A 25,161-nucleotide genomic window follows, 5' to 3' on the forward strand; every position below is an offset into this window, starting at 1 on the left:
CTGCCATTAAGTAACCTTTTAGGTTAAACTTCTTGAGAAGACCATATTCTTACCGTCGTCGATAGATGGCGTGGCCGTAACTGTCACGGAACAAATTCAAAAAATATTAATATTTCCTGTGCAATCCAATGCTACGCTCTAAAGCGGACGGAGGAAAGAAACGAAAAATTATATAGGCACCGCATGAAAACAGGCATCCAGCACATAGCGATTTGCATGCGAATCTGAAATTTATTCAAATTTATGACGCATGCAGCGGCGTATTATATTACCTTTTTTTCGCACGCCTCACGATAATAACAAAATACTATTTATTATATATATAAGATGTGAGTATGAATTGTGAAAAAATGTGGGTTAAAAGCATACCGCACTCCAGGAGATGTCCTCGACGCATGCAAATGAACGGATCAACAAGCAGCAGCAGCCAATTACTCCGATGTGGAAACAGGAAGACGGCCATTACGAAATAGGCGTTCTCACAGCCTCCTCCTGGACCGGGATCACGCGCATCTGGCATCTGGGATACGAGGGCGAAGCTGAGCTGAATCCACCCTTCGAAACGAAATAGAGCGGAATCAAACTGTTTCGAGGATTAAAGGCTCAAACGTGTTTATTTATCTAAAAAAATAAATAAACGAAAATTGCGATATGGCACGATTCTTGTGTTGTAAAAGACTGCGTATGCTTTGCGTCTGTTTTAGGGTTTTCTTGTTGGATAGGGGTCGTTAAGGGAGGGAGGTAGCCTAGGCACCCCACGTAGGGTTGTCAGGCAGCAAAGCTTTATGACCCAATATTAACTGTCTCCAATAATAATTTATGTTAATGGTCGTACGGCCTGGCCTCTCCACAAGCGAGCCGAATGCGGGGTTCACGGAGCGCGCGACAGTTGCCTTTGAAACTCGGTGAAAAGTGGAAGTGCCTTCCTCCCAACACTCCAATACCGACGCTCAAAACGTACGAAACTTTCGCACAAACATCATTGTTTTAGGTGAGTACCTGAAACGAGGAAAATCCAATATAAATTACGACCTCCTTACCTCGCGATGCGTCCAATTTAATTACGTACACGCGACGTCCGCACGTACGTACACTCGATGAATTAAACAATACTTTTAATTAGCGAAACCTATTAATTAGCGTCCGCCCATCGCTCTAATTAGATTGTTGATTAACTTGAATCTCAGTTCGAGCGCATCCTAGATTTAATAATGAATTTGTTTTTTTATTCGTTTTTTATATATTCGTATTTTCAAAACTCTTGCAGACTTTGCGAAATCGATGGAGCGACGCCATTTTCGTGCGTTCCTCTCGTTTTTGTTTTGTTTTTCATTTTCGAAAAACGCATGCGTCGGCGTCGTCCGAGATCGATAATGATCCACGGAAAACATAATCATAATAATAGAACAAATAGTACAATGAAAAATGTAGGGCGAACATTGCGAATAAAATTTCTTCATTTTCGCTTCAGCAGATTTCAGTTTGAAACTGAATTTTTATCATTATACTCGATTAACTAACCGTATGTTCTTATCCGTACTTAATTTCAATATTCCAATTTAATCAATATTCAATTTTCTTATTTTAACAAATACTTAACACAGACACATTGTATTACTTATTTACTTTTGATATTACGTCTCATACAATACTTGATACATGTAAAGTAACAAGTTGTAATAAATGTTTGTATTAAAAACATTTTTTTAATGATTTGTTCTGTTTAAACTTTAATATTACATTTTATGAAGCAAATATACATATTTTTATTTCTCATTTGTTTAAAAACATAATTTAACCCTAGTAAGAAATTTTTACATTTAATGTTGGTCTATTATAATTGAACCGAATGTTAAAATTAAAGATTAGTTTTGTACATTTTAATTAAATTTTCTAATTAAATATACATAAAATATCTTGTGTGATTTATTTTGTTTAAACTCTATTAAATAAATATTATATAATAAATTTCCAGTTTTATTTTTGCTTATTATAATTAAAATTCTATATATTCTATACTTTCTTTTAAAGTTTTTATAATTTAAGAAATATTTTCTGATTATGATTTTTTCTGATATAGTATACATTTTATTGATTTGTTTTTTTGAACTTTAATATTTATTTTTTCATTTTTATAGCAAATATACATTTTTTTTTAAATAAATTAACAATAATAATAAAATTTCAGGGACAGAATTTCATCATGAAGGCTGTATAGTCCGTGCCCGGGCGAATTTTATCATTCTTTAGCCGAATGATGCTTCACAATATATTATTTGTTTCATTTCGAGAAGATTTACTTTTATTTGACTTAATTTATAATTTCATCTTTTTTATATTTGCATATAAAGGGTGTCCCAAAATTAACGCAAGATTTTTACTAACCCTAACCTCTCAACTGTCAAATTGCTTTTTTTTTTGGAGCTACCAACACTTTACTGCACAAATGGCGGCAAATTCAAATCTTGCGTTCATTTTGGGACACCCTTTATGTACGTCTTACCTTTTTTCACAATGCATTTTTTTTATGATTTATTGTGACATTTTATGTTTTTTTGTGTCTCTGGGCGGAAAGACTTAGGTCGATAGCCCTTCGCTTGCATTATAACTAATAAAGATTATTATTATTATTATAATCAAATTTCGCGTTTAATTTGCGTTAATTATAATTAAACCGGATGTCAACGATTTTAACGATTTTTCTGCACATTTATCTCTAATTAAAATTGTTTACGTCAAAGAAAATTAATTAAGCAGAAACATTTTAACGACACTAATTTTCAAGCTATTTCGAATGCAAATCAAAAATAGCATAATAATATTTTTTTCTTATAATTATTATGTTATTTTCAATAAATGATACTTTCCAAGTACTTGGAAATTATGTCCATACATATTTTGATATTATTTCGAATGCAGAAGCAATCACGTTTAAATTATTTAATATTCTTGTTGTTATTGTATGTTATTAATTTCTTGGTTTTCATGTTATATTTTAAAGATATTTGATATTTGCCAAGTAATTTATCAAGTTTATTAAGCGGAAATATGTTGTCTATAAAAAATGTCAAAGATACACGGTATTTGATACTTGATAAGTACTTTAAATTTTATATATTTGGAATCTTTTAGAATTAACACGATTTGTTCAATTTATTTTACGCTCAATTCATATGTCGTGAAAATATATCTTTTATTTATAAATGAATGTTTTATTGTAATAAATTTATATCACAATTATAATATGTTTAGTAATACTTGGAAATTGGTATATTAACGCAATAAATACTTGTTAAGTACTTACTATAATTCTATTATAGATTTGCCCAAGTAATTTTCTAATTAATAATCATTTCCAAATGTAAATGAAGAAAATAATACTACGTTTCTTCTTTTTATTTATAATTGATTAATTCATTATAAACAATTAACTTCATAAATTGAAACTAAATTAAATATTAAAAAAAAATGGATTTTTTATAAAGTAATTTTCAACTATTAACTTCAATATATAAAGATTATATTCAAAATTATATCATTAAATTTGATATTAGTAACGTTTTTTTTTGTATATTTTTGTAAATTTGTAAACAGGTGACTTTTTTATATGTTAATATTAATTAAGTTGTTTTTAAATTATTATTATTTTATTTTTTTTTGTTATTATTAGTAACTTTTTTATCAGTAAATAATAAAGTAAATATTGTTCATTTATAAATAATGAAACAATTATAATTACATAGTTAACTTTTATATTATAAAATAAATTAAATTAATTGTTATTTTATTTCCATTCATTAATTACAATTATTGATTACATATTTACTTTTATATAATATGAAATTACAGGAAATTGTTGTTTTAAATGAATTTACTAAAGGCGTGCATTTGCTACATTAAATAAGCAGATAAGTTTCCATTGGTTGTATAACCATAAAAAATACAATAAAAAAATATATATATAGGGCGAACAATGCGAACAGTTGTGAGCAACGAAGGGAAGGAAATTAATTGACCGGTCTTTCCTCGCTCCAATTGCTCTAATTCCAAAGCTGCACATTCCAAATTACACACGTTTTATTAAAACATTCTTTTCACATCCATTTTCCATTGTAATCCCAAATCACTTGCAAATAATTCTATTTTTATTTACAATTAATTTTGTTTACATGATCAATTTTATTCTTCAATTTTCATAGTGTGTTCATATTATTGTATTGTATATTGTATCCGCATAGTCCGGATAATTCGCACTGTTTGAAATCGGACTAATCGAGAAGTTTAAAACTGAATAACAATAAACAGCACAAAAAGAGACAAAAAACAGATTGTATAGAGAAAGGAAAAATCTATGATTTAGGTAGAAAAATATAATTATAATTACAAATTACACACGTTTTATTAAAACATTTTTTTTACATCCATTTTCCATAATAATCCCAAATCACTTGTAAATAATTAATTAATTTTGTTTACATGATTAATTTTATTCTTTAGTTTCTATGGTCTATTCATATTATTGTAATTATACCTCGCTTAGTCCGGGTAATTGGTTTTGCCAATATCCCATAATGTAAAAAAACTGAACTAATCGAGGAGTTTAAAACTGCACAAAAAGAAACTTGACCATTTTATTAAAACATTCTTTTTCACATTCATTTTCCATAATAATTCCAAATCAATTGCAAATAATTGTATTTCTTTTTAAAATTGTAAATATAAATACAACAATACCTCGCATAGTCCGGGTAATTGGTATCTCGCACAGTATAAAACCGGACTAATCGAGGAGCTTAAAACTTCATACAAATATATAACACAAAGAGACTTGACTATATAGAGGAAGAAAAAAATGATGATTTATGTAGAAAAAAAATTCTGTACTATTTTTTACAAATTACACAAGTTTTACTAAACATTATTTCTCACAACTAAAGAATAAATTTAGTTTACATGATTAACTTTATTCTTAAGTTTCTATAGTCTGTTCATATTATTGTAATTAAGATAAATACAACAATACCTCGCATAGTCCGGATAATTGACAATATCTCGCACTGTATAAAACCGGACTAAAAGTTTAAAACTGCAAAAAAATGAAAAGTATAAAACGAGACTTCACTTCAATTCAATTTCTTATTTATTTGAAAACAATTCTTTTTGCACTAATTTTATAACATAACTTAATTAAAGACTTTTTATATACTCATATATTTTTTTTTACATAAACAAATTATAATCTTATAAAAAGTTTGTAAAAAAAAGAAATTAATGTTCGTGATTTTCTGCAAATAAGGTAAATATTATTATAATAAAGCTCATTTTTTAATTAATTTTATACTATAATCACATTTTTTTGTATTAATTCATTTCTACTTGATATTTTTTTTCCATTAGAAACATAATAACAGTTTTAGGTAATTAATTTGTATTGTTATTGAAACTATTTTTTTTTATATTTCCTACTTCTTTGTGTCAAGTCTGTTATTGCGTTGAAATTACCGGAAAACACTTCACTTTTCTTTTTTTATCTGATTTCATCTTTAGTGCGTTTTAATTGGGTAATTAATGCAAGGAATTTCAGTTTAATAATCTGAACGTTAAAATTCCGTTGAATGATCTCATATTTAAATTACTTTAATTAGCATTGAATTAATCATTGAAACAATGAAAGTTTATGTAAAAACAAAAACAAATACACAAAATTATATATAATTATTTTAGTTTAATTACATTCACCTGTAATTAAATATTTTATATGTTTTACAGAAATTTCTATAATTTTATTTAATTAGTCTAAAGTATGAGACATGATTGTATAAAGGAAAATATGCGATTATTTATGTATAAAAAAATAATTTTTTGAGAAAAAAATGTAGTTTGTTTTTGAAAATTTCAAATCGGACTATACTAAGTCCAGATTGATCGAAAACGCACTATGTAAGGTATATATAGAAAAATATAGATATTACGTTATATAATGATAACTCGCATAGTCCGGACTGTGTAAAATCGGACAAATCGACAAATTGTAAAAAGAAAGAAAACTGTATATGAAAAATGATAGATAGTTATTACGTTAAGTAGAGATATCTCGTATAGTCCGGTTAATCGGTTCTGCTAATATATAGCACTGTTCGAGACCGGACTAATTGACAAACTAGATATACAGAATATACAATTATGTATAAGAAATAATTTCATGTACTTATTTTTTATTTCGTTCAATTAAAATGTATTTTCTTTTGAAATTTTTAAACAGGACTATAGTGAATCCGGACTGATCGAATGCGCACTCTGCGAGGTATTGCTGCATATAAAAAATATATAATTATTAAGTTATATAGCATATTTCGGTTAGTCTTTTCTTCTAATTTTCTGTACTGAAACCGGACAAATCGAAGAACTTAATATATATAAAATATACAGGAAAAAAGTCGATAAATTGTATATAAAAAAACTATTTTTTTCGAAATTTAATTTGTTTGCGAAAATTTAAATAAATCTATACAGATTGAAGCCGCACTATGTGAGGTATTGCTGCATATAAAAAAGTATATATAGTTATTAAGTTATATACAGATACCTCGCATAGTTCTGTTAATCGAATCTGCTAATATCCCATACCGTTTGAAACCGGAGTAATCGAGGAACTAAATATATAGAATATACAGGAAAACATTTGATCAAATATGCATAAAAAACATGTTTGTGTATTTTATTTTGAAAAAAAAATGGTTTGAAAATTTCGAATCGAACTACACTAAATCTGGATCTTGTTTGGAGATGCACTATGCTAGGTATTGCTGTTATAACGTGATATATACCTCGCATAGTACGTTTAATCGGTTCCATTATTATTCCACACTGTTTGAAACCGGACTAATCGTCAAACTAAATATATAAAATATTGAATCTGGACTAATCAAAGACGCACTATGCGGGGTACAGCTGTACAAAGAAAAGTGGTCACATTTTCTAATTACCTAATCTTTTTTTTCAATAAATTTTCATTCACAAATTGGTAAAAGTTTTACATATTTTTCTTTAAGAAGTGTAATATTCTGTAAATTTATTTATTTAATTACATAATCAATATGTGAATAAACAGGATATTTCTATATACAATAATGATACAAATTATATTTTTCATTGATAATATTAGAAATTACGTTAATTATCGGCAATTTCATCTATGTACTTTATAAAATTGAGACCAGTTAAATCTATATAGGTATAAGACACGATCTCGATACACCCATATATAGTTACCTAAAATGGGGCAATTACATTGCGAAAGCTTAATTAAATTCAACTCGAAGTTTCCACTTGATCCGTATTTTATTTCGCAAAACTTCCTTTAGATTGAATTATTAGTTAACAAAGCTGAAGTTATCTTAAAATACGTATATTAAAGTAGTTTTCACAGGTAATTATTAAATTTTAGATACATAATTACAACAATCATCAATTTTCACTGTATAAAAACGAAAGTGTATATTTTTAATGTAAAACTGTGCAAATAGAAAAGTATATAAAAAACGAATAATTTTTTTGTTTATTTTGTTATATTTTTTGAACTAGTTTACAAAAGTTTAGATGCGAATTCCAAATTATTTTCTTTAAAAAAAATCATTATAAAAGAAAAAATTAAAAGAAAAATCGACTATATAATAATCTTATATAACTCGACAAAAGTTTAGGTGTGCTTTTGTTCTATTCAATTCGCATTGTTGGATGGAAACTCTCCAGAAATTAGTCGTTGTCGTGGGGCTTGAATGGCCGAGAAAAGAATAATGTTGGTAATTTTTATTGTGTTGCACGTAACTTTTCTGTTTTCTTTTCTTTTTTGTTGGGACGACGAACCTTTCTCCCACCGTAAAACGATAAAAATTTCAACAATGCCCTTGAAAAGGTGTCCCTTCTGCGGAACTGGACCTTTCATCCTTCTCTTAGGCAACACCGATAATTTATTGCTTTTACACTTTAACATTTACAAACTTTCTTTCGGAGAGTAAAAGCAAAATGACAATAGAAATTTAGAATATCTTTTGACAAAGATTAATCATATGTGACTACAAATAATTATAAATGTTAACGTTAACTACTCGATACTTTGCAAGTTAACTTGTAGAAGTATTGGTACAAGATATACTCAAACAAAGTTCATTGCAAAACAGACTTGATTTTTTAATAATTGAACGATAATAATATGATGTAAATGATTTTTAAACGCAATAAATAAGAAAACTATAAAATGATTGCGTCTAATTGTGCAATAAATACATTTGTCATTGATTTTAAAAGCATAGCTAAAAGCGTCGATTTTACATAATTGTATATAATTTGTTGACTTTATGATTATTTAATTGACAATTAAAAAAAATAAAATTATCTTGTAAAAATAAACCAATTTACAAGGTTTTCGAATAAAACAAAAAAGTTCTAAGTGAAAATTATAGATATTGTTTAGTAATTGTTGAAATATTTGATTTATTAAATTTAAAAATATTCAATTTATGAATCTGTAATAAAAATTAAACAGTATCTCGCATAGTGCGGCTTCGATTAGTCCGGATTCATAGTTCAGTATGAAATTTTCGAGACAAACTTAAATTATAAAAAAAAGTTATACAGTCAAGTTTCATTATGTGAAGTTTATTTATTTTTCGATTAGTCCGGTTTCAAACAGTCCGGGTCAAAAATTTGTGAAAGTATTTTGATAAATATTTATCTTAGTGAATAAATTTAATGTTATTTCAATTTAATCTACATATTAATTAACAATCAATAATTAACCTCAAGAGCTTTAACATAACGATTTTTTAAATGATTAACAAATTTATTTCACAAAATTATGTAATTATGCATGCGAGTAGTATAAATTCAACTAGATAGCTCAATGGATTTTATAGGTAATTTATTAAATTAAAATTAGTCCCCGTTGAGCCATATTTTCTTGCGTAAAGCTTTACGAGGTCGTATTGTATCCAAATGTATGTGATGTCATCCAGTTTTGGAGGGAGAAAACGCAAGTTATGTTTATATACGAAGCTCGTATGCTTCCGAATAACCTATTATGTAAGAAGATCCGTTCTTTCTTTTTTTATCTTCGGCTTTACGTTCCAAACCGGAGGCGATGCTGAAAATTGCTATTGGCATTGGATGAATATATTTTTGTTTGTCTCTGAAGATTCTTCAAACCCCAAGGACTGAAAGTCATATTGAAGTTATTACTTTTTTTTTATTGTAAACCATAATTCAAAATTGCCTTTGTCTTTGGAGAATATTTTTTACCAGTGATTGGCAACGTTCTTGAAGCAAAGAGTAATTTCAACATATAAAATAATGAAATATAAAATAGTCTTTGGTATCATTAAGATCGCTATTTTTACTAGTGAAATGAATTTTCCAATATAACCTTTATAAAAACCAATCTGGGTACAATTTTTCATCAAAAGAGCCGCATGCGGCTCCGGAGCCGATTTACAGTTCTCTTTTAATAAATTCAATAACCAGTATGAATTTTATAAATTTCATATTGAAGTTATTATACCATGATTTAGAATTGCACTTTCTTTAAAGGATATTTTGTATCATAGGTCGGCAACGTTCTTTCAAAGAGCCTTTCTTAACATATTGTCTGTCTTTTAACAGTAGTCTAGGGAGCCTCACGTAGCAGATGATCGTTATTTTTACTAATGAAATGAATTTACCAATATAACCATCATAGACAGCTGCAATTTCTCAAAAGAGCCGCATGCGGCTCCGGAACCGCTCTATCGTTTCTCTATTAATACATTCAATAAATTTTATGAAAAACGAACAATATTATATTTTTTATACTTTTTTTTATTAGTTTTTATGTAACTTTATTATTCAATTAAATTTAAATTTCTAATAATAATTGATTTTAAGCTTTTACTTACATAAATATTTACAAAGTTAAGCAAAATATAACTAAAAATGTAAATGCTTTATATTTTCTATCATTTCCGTGTATTCATCGAGATAAATGCACGAATTGCGACAGCAAAATGTTTCACACCAGTGGTCGGCAACGTTTTTGAAGCAAAGAGCCATTCTTAAGATATTTACTTTTTTGTGAAAATAGTATATGGAGCCGCACGTAGCATTAAGATTGATATTTTTACTTGTGAATGTACCATTATAGACCGACCTGAAATCCGTATTTTTTTTTTATAAAAAGAGCTGCATACGACTCCGGAGCCGTTTCCTACATTCTTTTCATAAATTCAATAAATTGTATGAAAAAAGTATAATTTTATATTGAAGTTATTACCTTTTTTAATGCAAACCTTTATTCAGAATTGCCATTTTATACCAGGGATCAGCAGTGTTCTTGAAGCAAAGAGCCTCTTTAAAGATACCGTCTTATAAAAATAGTTTAGAGAGCCGCACGTATCATTGCGGTCGCTATTTTGACTAGTGAAATAATTTTCCAATATAACCATCAATGGTCAATTTTTCATCAAAAATGCCTTGTCCAACTCCGAAGACTCAGAATTCAATAAATTGTATGAAGTACAATTGAGAATTACCGTTTCTTTGAAAGATATTTTATACTAGTGGTTTGCAGGCATATTGAAGCAAAGAGCAATAGTCTAAGGAGCCGCACATAGCATTAATATCTGTATTTTTACAAGTGAAATAATTTTCCAATATAACGATTTGATAGCTGCAATTTCTCATCCGCATGCGGCTCCGAAACCGTTTTAGACAATATAAACTTTTAATAAATTCAATAAAATCAATAAAAAAGTACAATTTTATATTTATTATACCTTTTTATTAGTATTTATGTAACTTTATTATTAATTTCAATTAAAATTTCCAATAATTAAACTTTTAGCTATTAATTACAAAGTTGTATAAAATATAGCTAAAATCTAACATATCTATATTTTCCTCTTATTTCCATGTATTCATGACCGAAAATGTACGAATTCTATCTATATAATCGGAATTATCTTGTTACGATAATTGCCTTTGTTACATTATAATTTAATGGGAATTTCCCAATTACAATCGACTTGCTTAGAACGAAATTGGGCTATTCAATATGTAATAAAATGCAGTTTACATTTTCAATTATTGAAATGTATTCGTTTCATACTTCATATTAAATTTAAATATATTTTCATTAATGAGTAGCTTCAATTATTTTAGACGGACACCATTTATTTGTTACAGAAATTATAGACTCTTAACCGTCAGTTTAGGAAACTTCAATTGGCCTTGTATACAATTTTGCATACTTTTTAAAGGATGTGGCGGATATATCCGCCGATCGTTTCATTTATCTCATACAGTGGAACTCATTAAGATTACAATACATTTCTAAATGAAAAAAAAGTAACTAGTTTTAATATCGCAGTTTACATGATGATTTACGATGTGAACGCAGGATCAATAAATTGCATTAAACATTTCGCATCATACGAGGAACGTTTTGCCGCTGTTAATGATGATGCTCTTACCTCTAATTTACTCTCTGCTACCTTCCGCATCCTCCAACCAAAGAGATATGCAGAGACACAAAAACAGGTCCGAAACAGAATTAACGCGTTCACAGGAATACTGTTGCGAATTGAATTTAAACGAGCCAATTTGCACGAGGATTCTTATTTAAATATTTACATGTAGAAGTCGTTTCATCTACTCTCTTTATCCTACATACTGGGTATTCCGATATTCCTGTCTCCGTTGCGCTTTCGTTGTGAACGCACGTCGTGTCATAAACCAGACGACGTTTAATTGCATTCCATAATTACACGACTCGTTGAAAATTCATTAAAAAGTATGTATATACGTACAAAAACATTGCAAACTATATTTCCTACTTGTGCAATTTGTTACCGAGTTCTTTTACTTTTATTTTTACCTACATTTTATTAGACGATTATACTGAAATTTAAATGCTGGAATTTTAATATAATTACTTACTTGCAAAAGAATTTAGTTTAAGAACATTATTTGACTATTGAAGAATAAGCTAATAAATGTGAAAATTTCTATTTGTAATTGAATACTTTTTACTTGAAAGTATATATAAATTTTGAAGTATTAATTTTTATAAATATTTGGTAATACTTTATTAAATTTACCTGTAGAAACTAGAACCAATTCTACTACTTGGTAAAACATTTAACCTTCCAAATATTATCTTCTTAAAATGTTGTTTAATTTTTATTGGGTAAAAAATTACAAGTTTTTACAGATCTACAAAAATGATGTAAATTTATTTTTTAATATTTATCATCAATAATATATAGGATAAGCAAATATTACTGAAGTTTACGTTTGTTAATTATTTTTCTCTAAAAAAAATAAAAAAGTATTAAGTATGATATTCACTAGGCAAGTACTTTCCAAGTATTGTGTAGTTACATCATTCCAAAATAGAAATATTTATAGTCTTCAGAGATTATTTTACAAATACTTGTGATTCCAGATATACTTGCCAATGATCATGTACATGAATTGATAAAATTATTTCCATATAATAAATATAATTAGGATCAGTACACACTCTTCGTAACTTCGTATATTCCTATATATAAATTACTAGTTACTTGTCAAATATAGTATACTGTTTTAAGTTTAGTAGTATTCAAGATTATTTAATACTTCAAGTGACTTTTAGTTGAAGTTACTTGTAGTCAAATTATTAGTTATATTATTAAGCTTACTTTTCTCATACATTACTAATTAAAACGATATAGAATGAATAATTTATGAGGTTTTTGTCATGAACAATTAATATACTTTTAAAGTATAAAACGATTCTTATCTTATCAATATACTCACTAACTACTTGTAACTTGTCAAGTAGTAAATTGTACCATTAATTGCTAAAGAAATCTATCTGGATATTATTTTGGTTCAGAGAGATTGGGTTCAGTTGTGTACTTATTTTTATATTAATATAATTTACTTGGTATTACTAAAATTGCTTCAAAACGCAAATTTTACTATCTGATTGTTCTTTGTAAAACATCCAAAGTAATTTTACCTTATATTTTTCTTATTTATTGTACTTTTAGTAAGAGTAATGTGTAATTAATTAACGTAATTAGTAGTCGGCATAGTTTATTTATATATTCATTACTATAAAATGTTCGTTACATAATTGCGTTTTTTAATTGTAATGAATACAGAATAAGTAATTAAAGCGTTTATCCTAAATGTGAGCAGACGAAACAACTGACGCCCATTCAAAGTGACCTTTGCTAATGGCATTATTGATTTTGTTGATGGCGAATGGCAATCATGAAGAAACACACTAGTTGTTGTAGTATATTTGGTCCGTATGGATGAGAGTCGGAAACAATGGGGTCGACCAGCATTGATCTCTCTCTCTCTTTCTCTCTGCAAATGCGTTTTGTTTTAATGAAAACAATAACTTACCAGTGAAAATCTTTTATTCCAGTGCCTTTTGTAAATGGAAAATGGGATGGTCTGTTGTGTCACGGATGGATGAACTATGTGCCAGGGCGCATATGCACCCTCCTCCACCCCTCTTTGAATCGACGCCCCAAAACTGTTTGTTCCGAAACCCCGTTTCAACCCTCATCGCAGATATCACAAACTTGTTGTCCCGGCCAACCCAGTTGCACCGAGAAGGTCAGTACATTATTAAATTAAAGCTATTCCAGACGTTTAAATCCAACCGTATTTACTGATTAAGTTACTAACAACAATATAAGTTTTTAACAGTCTTCATTAGTTATTATGTAAAATATCATTACATAACAACTCTGCTTATAAAAATGATTACGTACATTAGTTTTTAATTTATATGATAACTTTATTTACAGCAAAGTAATAATAAAATGGAAGGAAAACTTAGGGCCATAAAAAAATAGTCAATTAATTAAATAAAACTGATTTTTTGTATCATAAAAATTTTAACAAAATTTCATTCAAATACAAATTTTCACGTTTATTGTTTAAAATTTATTATAATACCTCACATAATCAAGATTCAATCAGTTTGATTCGGTTTGACAATTTTTAAACAAACTAAATTTTATTTGAGCAAATAAAAGTAAACATTCAAAAAAATTAGCACACAATTTTTTTTCTTTATCTATGATACTTTTTTATTTCTTTATATAATCAAGTCTCTTTTTGTACGTTTTATTGTTATGCGGTTTTAGAATCCGGGATTAGTCCGGTTTTAAACAGTATTGATATAATTGATTAGCCGCACTATACGAGGCTGTACATGTGATTACTGTTTTGTTACATAATAATGAAGATAGATTTTATTATCGATTAATTCGTCTAAATGTAAATGCGATGAATAATTTCGGAGTTGATGAGAGCTTCGCACGAGTTGAAAATGGATTATCTAACTTTGAAAGTGGATTATCCTCATTAAAATTGGATTTAGAAAAAACATTTTTAACTAACTACAACAAAATATAAGAATAAATTATTGTCTTTATGATTATGTTATCAATTATATTATATGTATCAAATTTTGGAAAAAATATGCATATTTTCTATAAAAATAAATTAAATATTTTCTTTTTATTATTTATTAAGGCATTTTTATTAGTCCTCATTTGGACTATCGAAATATGTATTTCTGCCCAATTTTTCTCATTTGTCTCTATTCAGCATATAATTATGATTTCCCTAATAGAAAGAGAATAGATAGAATAGATCAATAACAATTTTAGATTACTTACTTACACCTGATTTAGCTTTCTTTAATTCCCAGGAATTAGTAATTGTGGTTACATAACTTTCACTATAGCATGATTAGTTAAAATGTGTAATCTAGTCATTTTAGTTAATAACTTTCATTGAAATTTAGATATCTAAATATGTTTCATCTCATCTCAACTCATTCATATGATATTTTGCCTTTTTTTAATACCCGGGAAATAGATAACGTGATTAAATATGATTAATTGAAGTGTGTAAACTAGTAATTTTAGTTAAAACCATTAATTGAAATTTACATATCAAAATATATTTCTTCTCAGCGCATACATGTGAATAACGTTTTGCTTGATTTAACTTTCTTTCAATTCCCGGGAAATCCGGGAAATAGTAAACGTGGTTAAATATGCTTAATTATTTTATGATTAGTTAAAATGCGTAAACTAGTCATTTTAGTTAATAACTTTCATTGAAATTTAGATATCTAAATATGTTTCATCTCATCTCAACTCATTTATATGATATTTTGCCTTTTTTTAATACCCGGGAAATCCGGGAAATAGATAACGTTATTAAATATGACTAATTAATGTGTGTAAACTAGTAATTTTAGTTAAAACCTTTAATTGAAATTTTACATATCAAAATATGTTTCTTCTCAACGCATTTTATACATGCGAATAACGTTTTGCTTGATTTAACTTTCTTTCAATACCCGGTCAATTCCCGGGAAATCCGGGAAATAGTAAACGTGGTTAAATATGCTTAATTATTCTATGATTAGTTAATATGTGTAAACTAGTCATTTTAGTTAATAACTTTAATTGAAATATAGACATCAAATTATGTTTCTCCTCAGTGCAATTGTATTCACATGAAGAACGTTTTACCGGATTTAACTATTTTTTTAATTTCCGGGAAATACTAGTGGTTAAATATCCTTAAATATTCTATGATTAATAGAAATAATATCTTCGGTACTGTTTCTTTTCAGCGCAACTTATTTATACGATTTATCGTTTTTTCTTTAATTCTCTTGAAATTCGGGAAATAGTAGCTCAAATATCCTTATACTATGTTTAATTAAAATGTGTAAACTAATCATTTAAGTTAATAACTTTAATTGAAAATGAAAATTAGCTATACAAATCTGCACAATTTCCAGAAAGCTTCTTCGCAATTTTTTTTTAAAGATGTTAAGATACCAACGCAGCACGTAATTTATTGTATATTATCGCGGATTGCAAATTCAAATTATCCAAAAAAAATAATGAGAGAGAGAGGAAAAAAATAAACTGAAGCATTTCCCGCAAATTGCCGGGCGTAAATCACGGTAATTGCCGTAATTTGCGTGTGTTTCAGTTTCAAGCATTTGCATACGGTCCCTTTTTCTCCATATATTCAGAGTTTCCTCCTTATATTCACTTTTTCTTCTTATATTCGTTTTTTTTTGTTCATTTCATTTGCATTTTGAAGAAAAAGATTCAAATCTTTCATTCTTACTTTCCATTTTCTTGCTTTCGAATAAGCAAACATCTCGATCATACAGAATTCATTTCCACCTTGACCCAGAGAAAATGTTAAATCTGAGAATAAATAGAGGAACATGACGAGGCGCAATCTGCAGATGACCTACCCCAACAAGAAAACCGTAAGATTAATGACATCGCTGTCGCCGATCCGCCGCGTCTCTTCTACTTGCACGTATATATATTTATACACAAGGCGCCCAGGAAATGCCACGAGTTCTTTGCGTTTATTGTTATTTTAATTCGTCCATCCATCTTCCAAAAGACTTTTGGTAACTGGTCTATATCAAAATCCCGACAATGAAATTCCCGACATTTGTAATAGCGACATAGTAAAAATCTCGACAAATATAATCCCGACAGTGTAAAAATTAAAGCAGTGTTAAAAACCCGACAGTGTTAAAATCCCGACACTCAAAATCTGAACAGCATCAAAATCCTGAACATTTCTAATATAAATTCTTTCTTATTAATGCGAGGAACGCATGCAACTTTGTCAATGCGTCATGGTTTTTTGTACTTAAGTATATGTTTATACAATAAGACGTATAGTGTAAGAGACTTTGAGGATGTCTATTATACATAGTTTGTTGGTTACAACAAACGCTCATTTTTAAATGTATTTGTTTTAAGTCTATATCTAATAATAAAAATTACTGTCGGGATAAGGTTTTTAGTAAGCGGTCTATATCGAAATCACAGCAATTGAAATCCCGACAATCAAATTTCTGACAGTGTTAAAACTCCGACAGTATCAAAATCCCAACAGGATAAAAATCCCGACATTATCAAAATCCCGACAATCAAATTTCCGACATAGTGAAAATACCGACAGTGTTAAAATCCCGACAGTATCAAACTCCCGACATTATCTAAATCCAAATATTTTAGAAGATTTTGGCAATCCTTTCTCTTTAATTTTTCCCATTCAACAAATATCATTTACGTTTCTTTGTACTTATGTATAATTGTCGGGATTTTGATCCGAACAGTTTGTCAAAATGTGGGAGATGGAGACGGTTTCGTACCGGAAGAGAAGGCGTCGTCTGGTGTCATGTTCTCTCCTGTTTTTATTTTTAATTTATTTTTTGTCATTCATTCTGTAGTTTAAATTAATAATGAGGAGCTGTGGTGTAGGATTGGTCCCCAGCATTTGAATAGTAATGAAGCTCAATTCGTATCAAGGATGTCGCAAATTTATGTCTCTCTCCGGGTCGGATGAATGTGGTGTAGCTAACAACTCCCACGAAACTAAGAATAACACTGATGTCATGGTCTCGGCGTTTGGCAGAGCTCATGCACACATTGGCGACAGAAATATAAAAGAAGTACTTGCTCCTCGTTCCCTGTGCCTCCTTCGACCACCCACCCCACTACTATTCACAGTTTTTATCACGAAGACAGCAGATTTACACTCGGTATTTTCATCTTAAGTTTGCTTTACGTATATGAGTATAAACGACACAAGAGATATCCAAACCATAAGATTTAAATAGTACATAGTTATTTGTCATTTACTAACAATGATGTTGAAGTCCATTCATTCTACAAGATGTCTATAGTAAGTTAACATATTTAACATAAATATTTCATATTGTTCAATAAATTATATAAATAATCACACAAAAATTAAAATTAACAACTCTTATTTTGTTTTTAGACAAAAGTTAAAATTAATTTATTGCTTTATCTCTGTTAAAATGTGTGCACATCTATGTTTTTTTTGCATATTTTACTTTTTTTCAGAGATTTAGTTTAAAAATTGGATAAACTGTCATAAAATTTTCTAAATCTATAAAGAGTCAATAATATCAATAGCTTCTCATAAATGAAATTGTTGCAATTTATTGTGAAATAATATAAAATAAACGAGAAACAAGATGACAAAATATTATATGAAAGTCAGAAAAAAAGTAAAACTAATGAGAATTTACGAGTTTTTCTTCGTTTAACAATGACTGAAAATTATTTATTGTACATATTTATTTTTTGATATATTTTGCATTTTTTTATACGAAAAAATAAGTTTTAAATATCAATAATACTGGAATTCCTCGAGGATTTACACTGGAGCCGATTTCTTTCCATCTAACTAAAGTTTGGATATTTCAGAATAATTTCAGAACTTCAAGAAAATATTATATCTTTGATTGAAGATAAAATAAGCAAATTGGATAAAAGGACAATAATTTACTTTTAATACGTAGATATTTTTCTTGACAAATTGGTAAAACTGGTCAAACTTGGACTTTTAATATATTTGAATATAGAAAATAAATAACTTTGTTTTCAAAATAGTTTGGTATTTGCAAAGTAATTGAAACAGATTAAATTTGTAATAGATATAATTATTCCTAATCCGATATAATTAACGTATAAATTTCCAATAAATTCATGGCGAAATCGATCAGAATAATTTAGTTTACACCATTTTCTGTTATTATTATTCTTCAGTTCTAAAAAAGAAATACAAGGTTATGAGTTAAGAACGGAATTCAAAATCTCGCCTTGGGCATAAATAATTCCATCTTTGCTTTAATGTATTGTAATTTAATTTGATTTAAAACTGTATATTTTGCATTATTACACGTTATTGGAATATACTTATGCTTGAAGAACGCCTTTGGTGCTAACTATAGATGCTCGTCGTCTCGGATGACACCGTTACGGATATATAGGGGTAGGCTCTAGGTGCTCGTATTCCTTGATTATAGTAAGGCTTTCGATGCCATCAATTATAATTTGATGCTTGCTATGCTACATTACGTAGGTCTTCTGCGACTTCTTGCCACTTGATTGAGTCCTATTTATGTGGTCGTAACCAGATGGTCGATATAGACGGATGTACGTTCTACTTACTAAATATTACGTCCTATCTTCTGCAGCAGCAAAACAAGAAATCAATTCATATGAGACTTATAAGAGACCTGAAAAGATAGACTTTAAGTCTTTCAAGCCTATTTGAACAATATATCCCAGCAAAAGTTGTCTAAATACGATATCTGTTAAAACATAGTATGTCCCAATAAAAAAAGTAGAATATTTGTTTATAGAAGTTTGAATGGATCGTGCCTTACTTGATAAGTACTTCCAAAGTACTTCAAAAGTATTTGTCAATTTTAAATAATATATACATAATTTTGAGCATAATAGCTCACGTCAATATCCCAAACTGATTAAAACCGGACTAATCGAGGAACTACATAAAATGGAAATAAACCGTACAAATCGAAGAACAAATTACAACAGAAATAAATTATAGAAATGCAAACTTTACTGTATAATAATTTGGTGTACAGTTTTTGCAGCAGCAAAATAAGAAATCAAGCCTATTGTGACCTTATATCCCAGCAAAAGTTGGATAATACGATATATATTGGGCATCCTATGTCCCGATAAAAAAATAGAATAAATTACTATAGAAGTTTGAATGAATCGTGCCTTACTTGATAAGTACTTCCAAAATACTTCAAAAGTATTTGTCAATTTTAAATAGTATATACATAATTTTGAGCATAATAGCTCACGTCAATATCCCAGACTGATTAAAACCGGACTAATCGAGGAACTACATAAATTGGAAATAAGCCGTACAAATCGAAGAACAAATTACAACAGAAATAAATTATAGAAATGCAAACTTTACTGTATAATAATTTGGTGTACAATTTTTGCTGCAGCAAAACAAGAAATCAAGTCATATGAAACTTATAAGAGATTTGAGAATATAGACTTTAACTCTTTCAAGCCTATTGGAACAATATATCCCAGCAAAAGTTCGCTAAATACAATATCTGTTGGGTCATAGTATGTCCCAATAAAAAAAATAGAATAAATTGTTATAGAAGTTTGAATGGATTGTGCCTTACTTGATAAATACTTCCAAAGTACTTCGAAAGTATTTGACAATTTTAAGTAATATATAAATAGTTTTGTACATAATACTTTACGTCACTATCTCGGACTGATTAAAACCGGACTAATCGAGGAACTACATTAATTGGAATTAAACTGCACAAATTGAGGAACAAATTACAATAGAAATAAATCATAGAAATGGAGACTTGACTGTATAAGATTCGGTGTACAATTTTTTTAGAATTAATTTTTTATTTTTTTAATGAAAACTTAGTTAATTTTTTTAAATTTTCAAACCGTACAATAGTGAATTCGAACTAATGGAATACGCACTATCTGAGGTATCGTTGTATATATAATAATTTATTTTTTTTTACAATTATTTATGTAATTGTTCAAATAAGAAAACGATAAAAAAAAATAGAGAAACTTTTAAAATTATTTATTATATTTTTTTTTGTTATTTAATTTGGATTCGCCGATAGACGAAGTGGATCAATATAGATTTTACAAGATCAATGACAAAATTGCATAAAAATACTTGTGATTCTTGTAATGAAATTTCATTTCCAATTTTTTTTGTCTGTTGATTTGTTAATTCTGCTTGAATTTCCATGTCACTCCTAACCGTGGTATATATTGATTGTTTACGTAACGCGCGGAATAAATTTGAATACGTTACGAGCGAATATTAGGTTCTGGAGAGCGAGACGCATGTTCACAGAAAATACGTCGTGTTTGTTGTTTTTGCATTGGAATTTCTACATTTGTTGTTTATTGATCTAACCGAATCCTTGATTACAAATATAATATAAAAAAAGCAGTTGCATAATTAAAACTAAATTTGTTATTCAATTCCACACGAAAATTAAATTTAAAAAAACAAATGCAATTTAATAAATGTTTCTGTTTTGTTTACAGCTTTACTCTAGTAGTTTTTTTTTTATCAAAATTCCAAAAAATCAAATCATAAGTTCTAACAAAAATGAAAAGTTTGCATAATTGTTATCAAATACTTCTTTTCGAAGTTTTTTCATTTTGTAAATTTTTAAGAAGTGCACTTGTACTGTTATTTGATCTATATGTTATATAAGTTTTTGCGATTTCAAAATAAAAACAAAAAAAATCCACAATTGTTATGAAATAGTTTTTTTTTTGTTTCTTCTATTTTTTGGTATATTTTTAGTAATATATTTCATCATCAAACGTGAAGTTGTTATATTTTTTAAACAACAACAAATAACTTAACATGTCTAATTATATTAAATTTACTTTCAAACTTAACTTTCACTAATTCTTTACTTAAATTCATAATACAATTAGAATAGAATAATTCTAATTATTATTTAAAATATGTTGTATATAATTAATGAAATATATTTGTAGAGTGGTATTACATAAGAAAATTATTAAATTTGAGGAAAACCAATCTTTGAAAAAGCTTCAAGACAAATATTTTCTAACAAAATATTTATTATATATCGTTAGAAGTAATAAGTACATATTTTTAAATTGGAGTTCAACTGGGTTCCATTATACGTTCTATGAGAAATATCATTTAACAATAATTCTAATATAATGATTGAACTATGTGAAATTAACAATTAACTAAAGTAATGTGAAAATTAATTTTCTGATTAGATTATTAATACTTAAAGTTTTATAAGACTTCTACAAAAATCATAGTTTACTAATTAAACTACTAAAGTAATGTAAAATTGAATATTGTGATTAGAATATTTAATTTATTAATTATCATATTTCAAATTAATTAGAGACGAAATAAACACATAATTTTATAGTTAATTGTTTTTTTGTGTCGTATAATTTTATTTACAATCTGTTCATCAATGTAAACATTGAGTAAATTTAAGATCGTGGTTGACATTAAATGGATAATCTTTCCCGGTGTATAGTTACCATTATGATCATTTGATTTTTTTAATTTGTTGGTTGGCTGTCGTCTTGTAGGTTAACTTCAGTAGTATATTGATGCTATGCGATTCCACTATTTTCTTTCACTGTGAATCTGCTGCTATCCTTAACACAGTCATTGTCCATCGACTTGGCTGAAGGTCCATATGCTGAACCTAATTCATCTGTGATGCAAGCACCTAGAGGGCTCACTTGATCTGGACTGGCTTGACCATTCGGCTATTAGTTGCCCTATAGTTAATATGAAACAATTAGTAAATTGTAGTATAATTATAGAAAATATACTTAAATTTAAAGTTTTTCAAGACTTGTATAAAAATCGTAAAGTTTAGTTCTTGAAATAACTGGTGATTAGAAAGTAAAAAGAAAGGAGTTCCTCAGGGTTTCATTCTATGTACTTTGATGAATATTTTTTTTAAAAGTAATTAAATTGTTTTGTCGAATTCAATCTATATTTTTTTTCCAATTTAAATATATTAAATCATAATTTTTGGATGGGAAAGGGAAAGAAAAAAGTCCTATTGATCAATCATTATTGTATATATTTAACAACCGTAAGGAATAAACTTATTTATTGAATTATAAAAATATAGAAAAAAATGTTATAATAACCGAAGGAAACACATTAGTTGTTTTAGAATAATACTAATTAATTATATAAATAAAATTAAATAGTCTTGTTCAATATATTTTATTAATTAAACTAGGCTTGTCTAGCCTACATGCAGCCCAACATAACAATCCTAATTCGTTAACTATATATAGTCTTAATGGCTCAAAACAACTCGTTTTCTTTTATTGAGACTCTAACTAAGCAACCCTAATTTATTTATTTTAATCCTTTGTTCTCTGACGGTACTTATAAGTACCGGAACTTTTATGTTATTATTTAAGTTATAAAGAGAAACAGAAACAAACCTAAATACTTGAAGATACTTTAATGTAATCTTTATATAGTATACCACAAAGATTTGTTTTGCAATTGGAAGTGCAAGTGAGTATAAATCTATATTCAATACATTTGTCACTTCTCTATCGGGTATTTTTTATGTTGAAACAAAAAAACAAATTGCATAGCATAATTCCATGAAAAAAGTTTATAAAATAATATTGTTACTAAATATACATATGAACATTGATCCGTTTTTGTAATCTAAATCACTATCATTGACTTATACGATTTAAGCTTAAATTGCCCGACTTTACCATAAAGTACCTCACATTGTTTTCATTGAAAAAATTGCTGAAATTTAATAAAAAAAAATATAGGGTTAAATTTAATTTGGGGAAACTATAGAATTGTTTCTTTTTATGTAACAAGAATAACTACAAATTTAGTTATTGATTGGTGTAATTATTATACAAAACTAATTTCCTACATGACAGAACGTTTACCCGAAAACCTGAATCTCCTCGACCTGATCCAAATCGATCACCGATGGGTAAACTCATGTCTGCATTCCTCTAAAAATCCATCCTTTTTTATTCCACTCTTATATCTTTTCTTCCTCGTCGCCGTAAGAATGGGAATCCGGTATTAATCACGGTTTTTGTTTTTGCGTTGCAGAGCATAGCAGTCGTCTCCGGCAGTTTCTGACCCGGGGTTTTCGGGGCTCCTCGATTAATAAAAAAAAGAACATGGTCAAAAAAGGCGAACAACAACAACAACAAAAAAGAAGGTACACCGTCGGCCGTGTGCACAGAACTGGTTTCGGCGAGAGCCCGAACCGATTGACCGATCAGGAATTCGAGAAATCCCAAGAAGTCCGCTGAATTTCGCCACGGAAAGCTCGATTTATACCGCAACAATTGTGCTGCAACAATAACAAACGACGGACGAGGAAATTGCCAATCGAAAATGGCTTTTTTTTTGGGGTAAGTACCATAAATATTTTTGTACAACTTGAAAAAATATACACAAACATTAGACGCGTCAACAAATTGATCGAAAACTCTTTTGAAGTCCGTTTGTTTCCAACTTAACTTTTCTGGATTGCTGCCAACGCTCTACCAAATAATTGAATATTCGAAGATAATCTCAATCTTATTTATTTACACTTCATTTTTTATATTTTAACTGGCGCTTTTTCATCTTCCCGCTAATTGAAACTTCTGGATGTTTGTGCAAACCAAATTAGTTATTTTACATACATTTTACACACTCAGTTTGTTATTGATTAGCGGAGTTTTAACGAGAGAGTAAAGAAAAAATTAACCGTTTTCACATGCAAACGAAAAAAAATGAAATTTTCGTATTGAGCAATTAAAAAAGTAAAAGAAAAAACCGAAGCTGAGAAATTTTCAAAGGATAAAAATGAAGCTTTTGTAACATTAAACAAACCTTTCAGAAATCCATAAATTTTTATAATTATTAAAGAAAAAAAAACTAATGAGTGTTCATAATTGCGCTATTATGCATATTATTTCCGTGTGCTACTTTTTTTCCTTTTATCCTCGAATTAATAAGCGTTTAAATATGTATACAATGCGGTTAATCCTTGAAAATTACATTTGAATGTTGTTGTTTTTATGATCTACACCGTTCATTCCTGTATGTTTGTGTGTGAATATATATTTTTTTTTGTTCTGTAAATGCAATTCCGCAAAATGTGCATGTGCACATCTGTTTTCTTCCTTGATTTATGAAACGAGTGTATAAAAAATTGCGCTCGTAAAACAAGTCGCATTGCCTGCGTTCGACCATTGTCTGGCATCAGTGGTCTTCAAACTTTGTCAACTTCACAAAATACTTTAAATTATATACGTTTCTTGCATGCAAAATGTGGAAAATATCATGTGAAAATTTATGACAATTTTTATTTTATAATTAGATGAATCATTGATAACAAACTAAATTAGTGTTATTTCTTAAGACATTTCATATTGTACAATATAAATATAAAGAAATATCTCGTATAGTGCGGGTTATATAGGTTCCGGACTATTTGAAACAGGACTAAGCAAGGACGTTAAAACCGCATACAATTGAATAATAGAAAAAGTGACTTAAAAAAATATTTTGTGAATTTATTTTCACATTTTATCCACTAAAATTTAGTTTGTTTTAAATTTTCAAACCAGATTATAGTAAATCCGGATTGGTTGATGCCGCACTATGCAAGGTATTGTTGTATTAAGTTTT

The 25,161-nt window shown here is 28.2% G+C and overlaps 1 protein-coding gene across 1 annotated transcript; it reads left to right on the top strand.

Annotated features, from left to right (window-relative positions):
• Nucleotides 1-951: 951 nt before the first annotated feature.
• LOC108559493 lies at nt 952-23,973 on the top strand. The gene is made up of 3 exons (XM_017916793.1): nt 952-991; nt 13,454-13,647; nt 23,587-23,973. Exons 2-3 carry the CDS (start codon nt 13,473-13,475, stop codon nt 23,790-23,792), a joined length of 381 nt encoding a protein of 126 aa, XP_017772282.1. The 5' UTR covers nt 952-991; nt 13,454-13,472; the 3' UTR covers nt 23,793-23,973.
• Nucleotides 23,974-25,161: the final 1,188 nt, after the last annotated feature.

This window comes from Nicrophorus vespilloides, unplaced genomic scaffold, assembly GCF_001412225.1.
Source record: "Nicrophorus vespilloides isolate i.1.1-1 unplaced genomic scaffold, Nicve_v1.0, whole genome shotgun sequence".
In the NCBI taxonomy this organism is placed as follows: Eukaryota; Metazoa; Arthropoda; class Insecta; order Coleoptera; family Silphidae; genus Nicrophorus; species Nicrophorus vespilloides.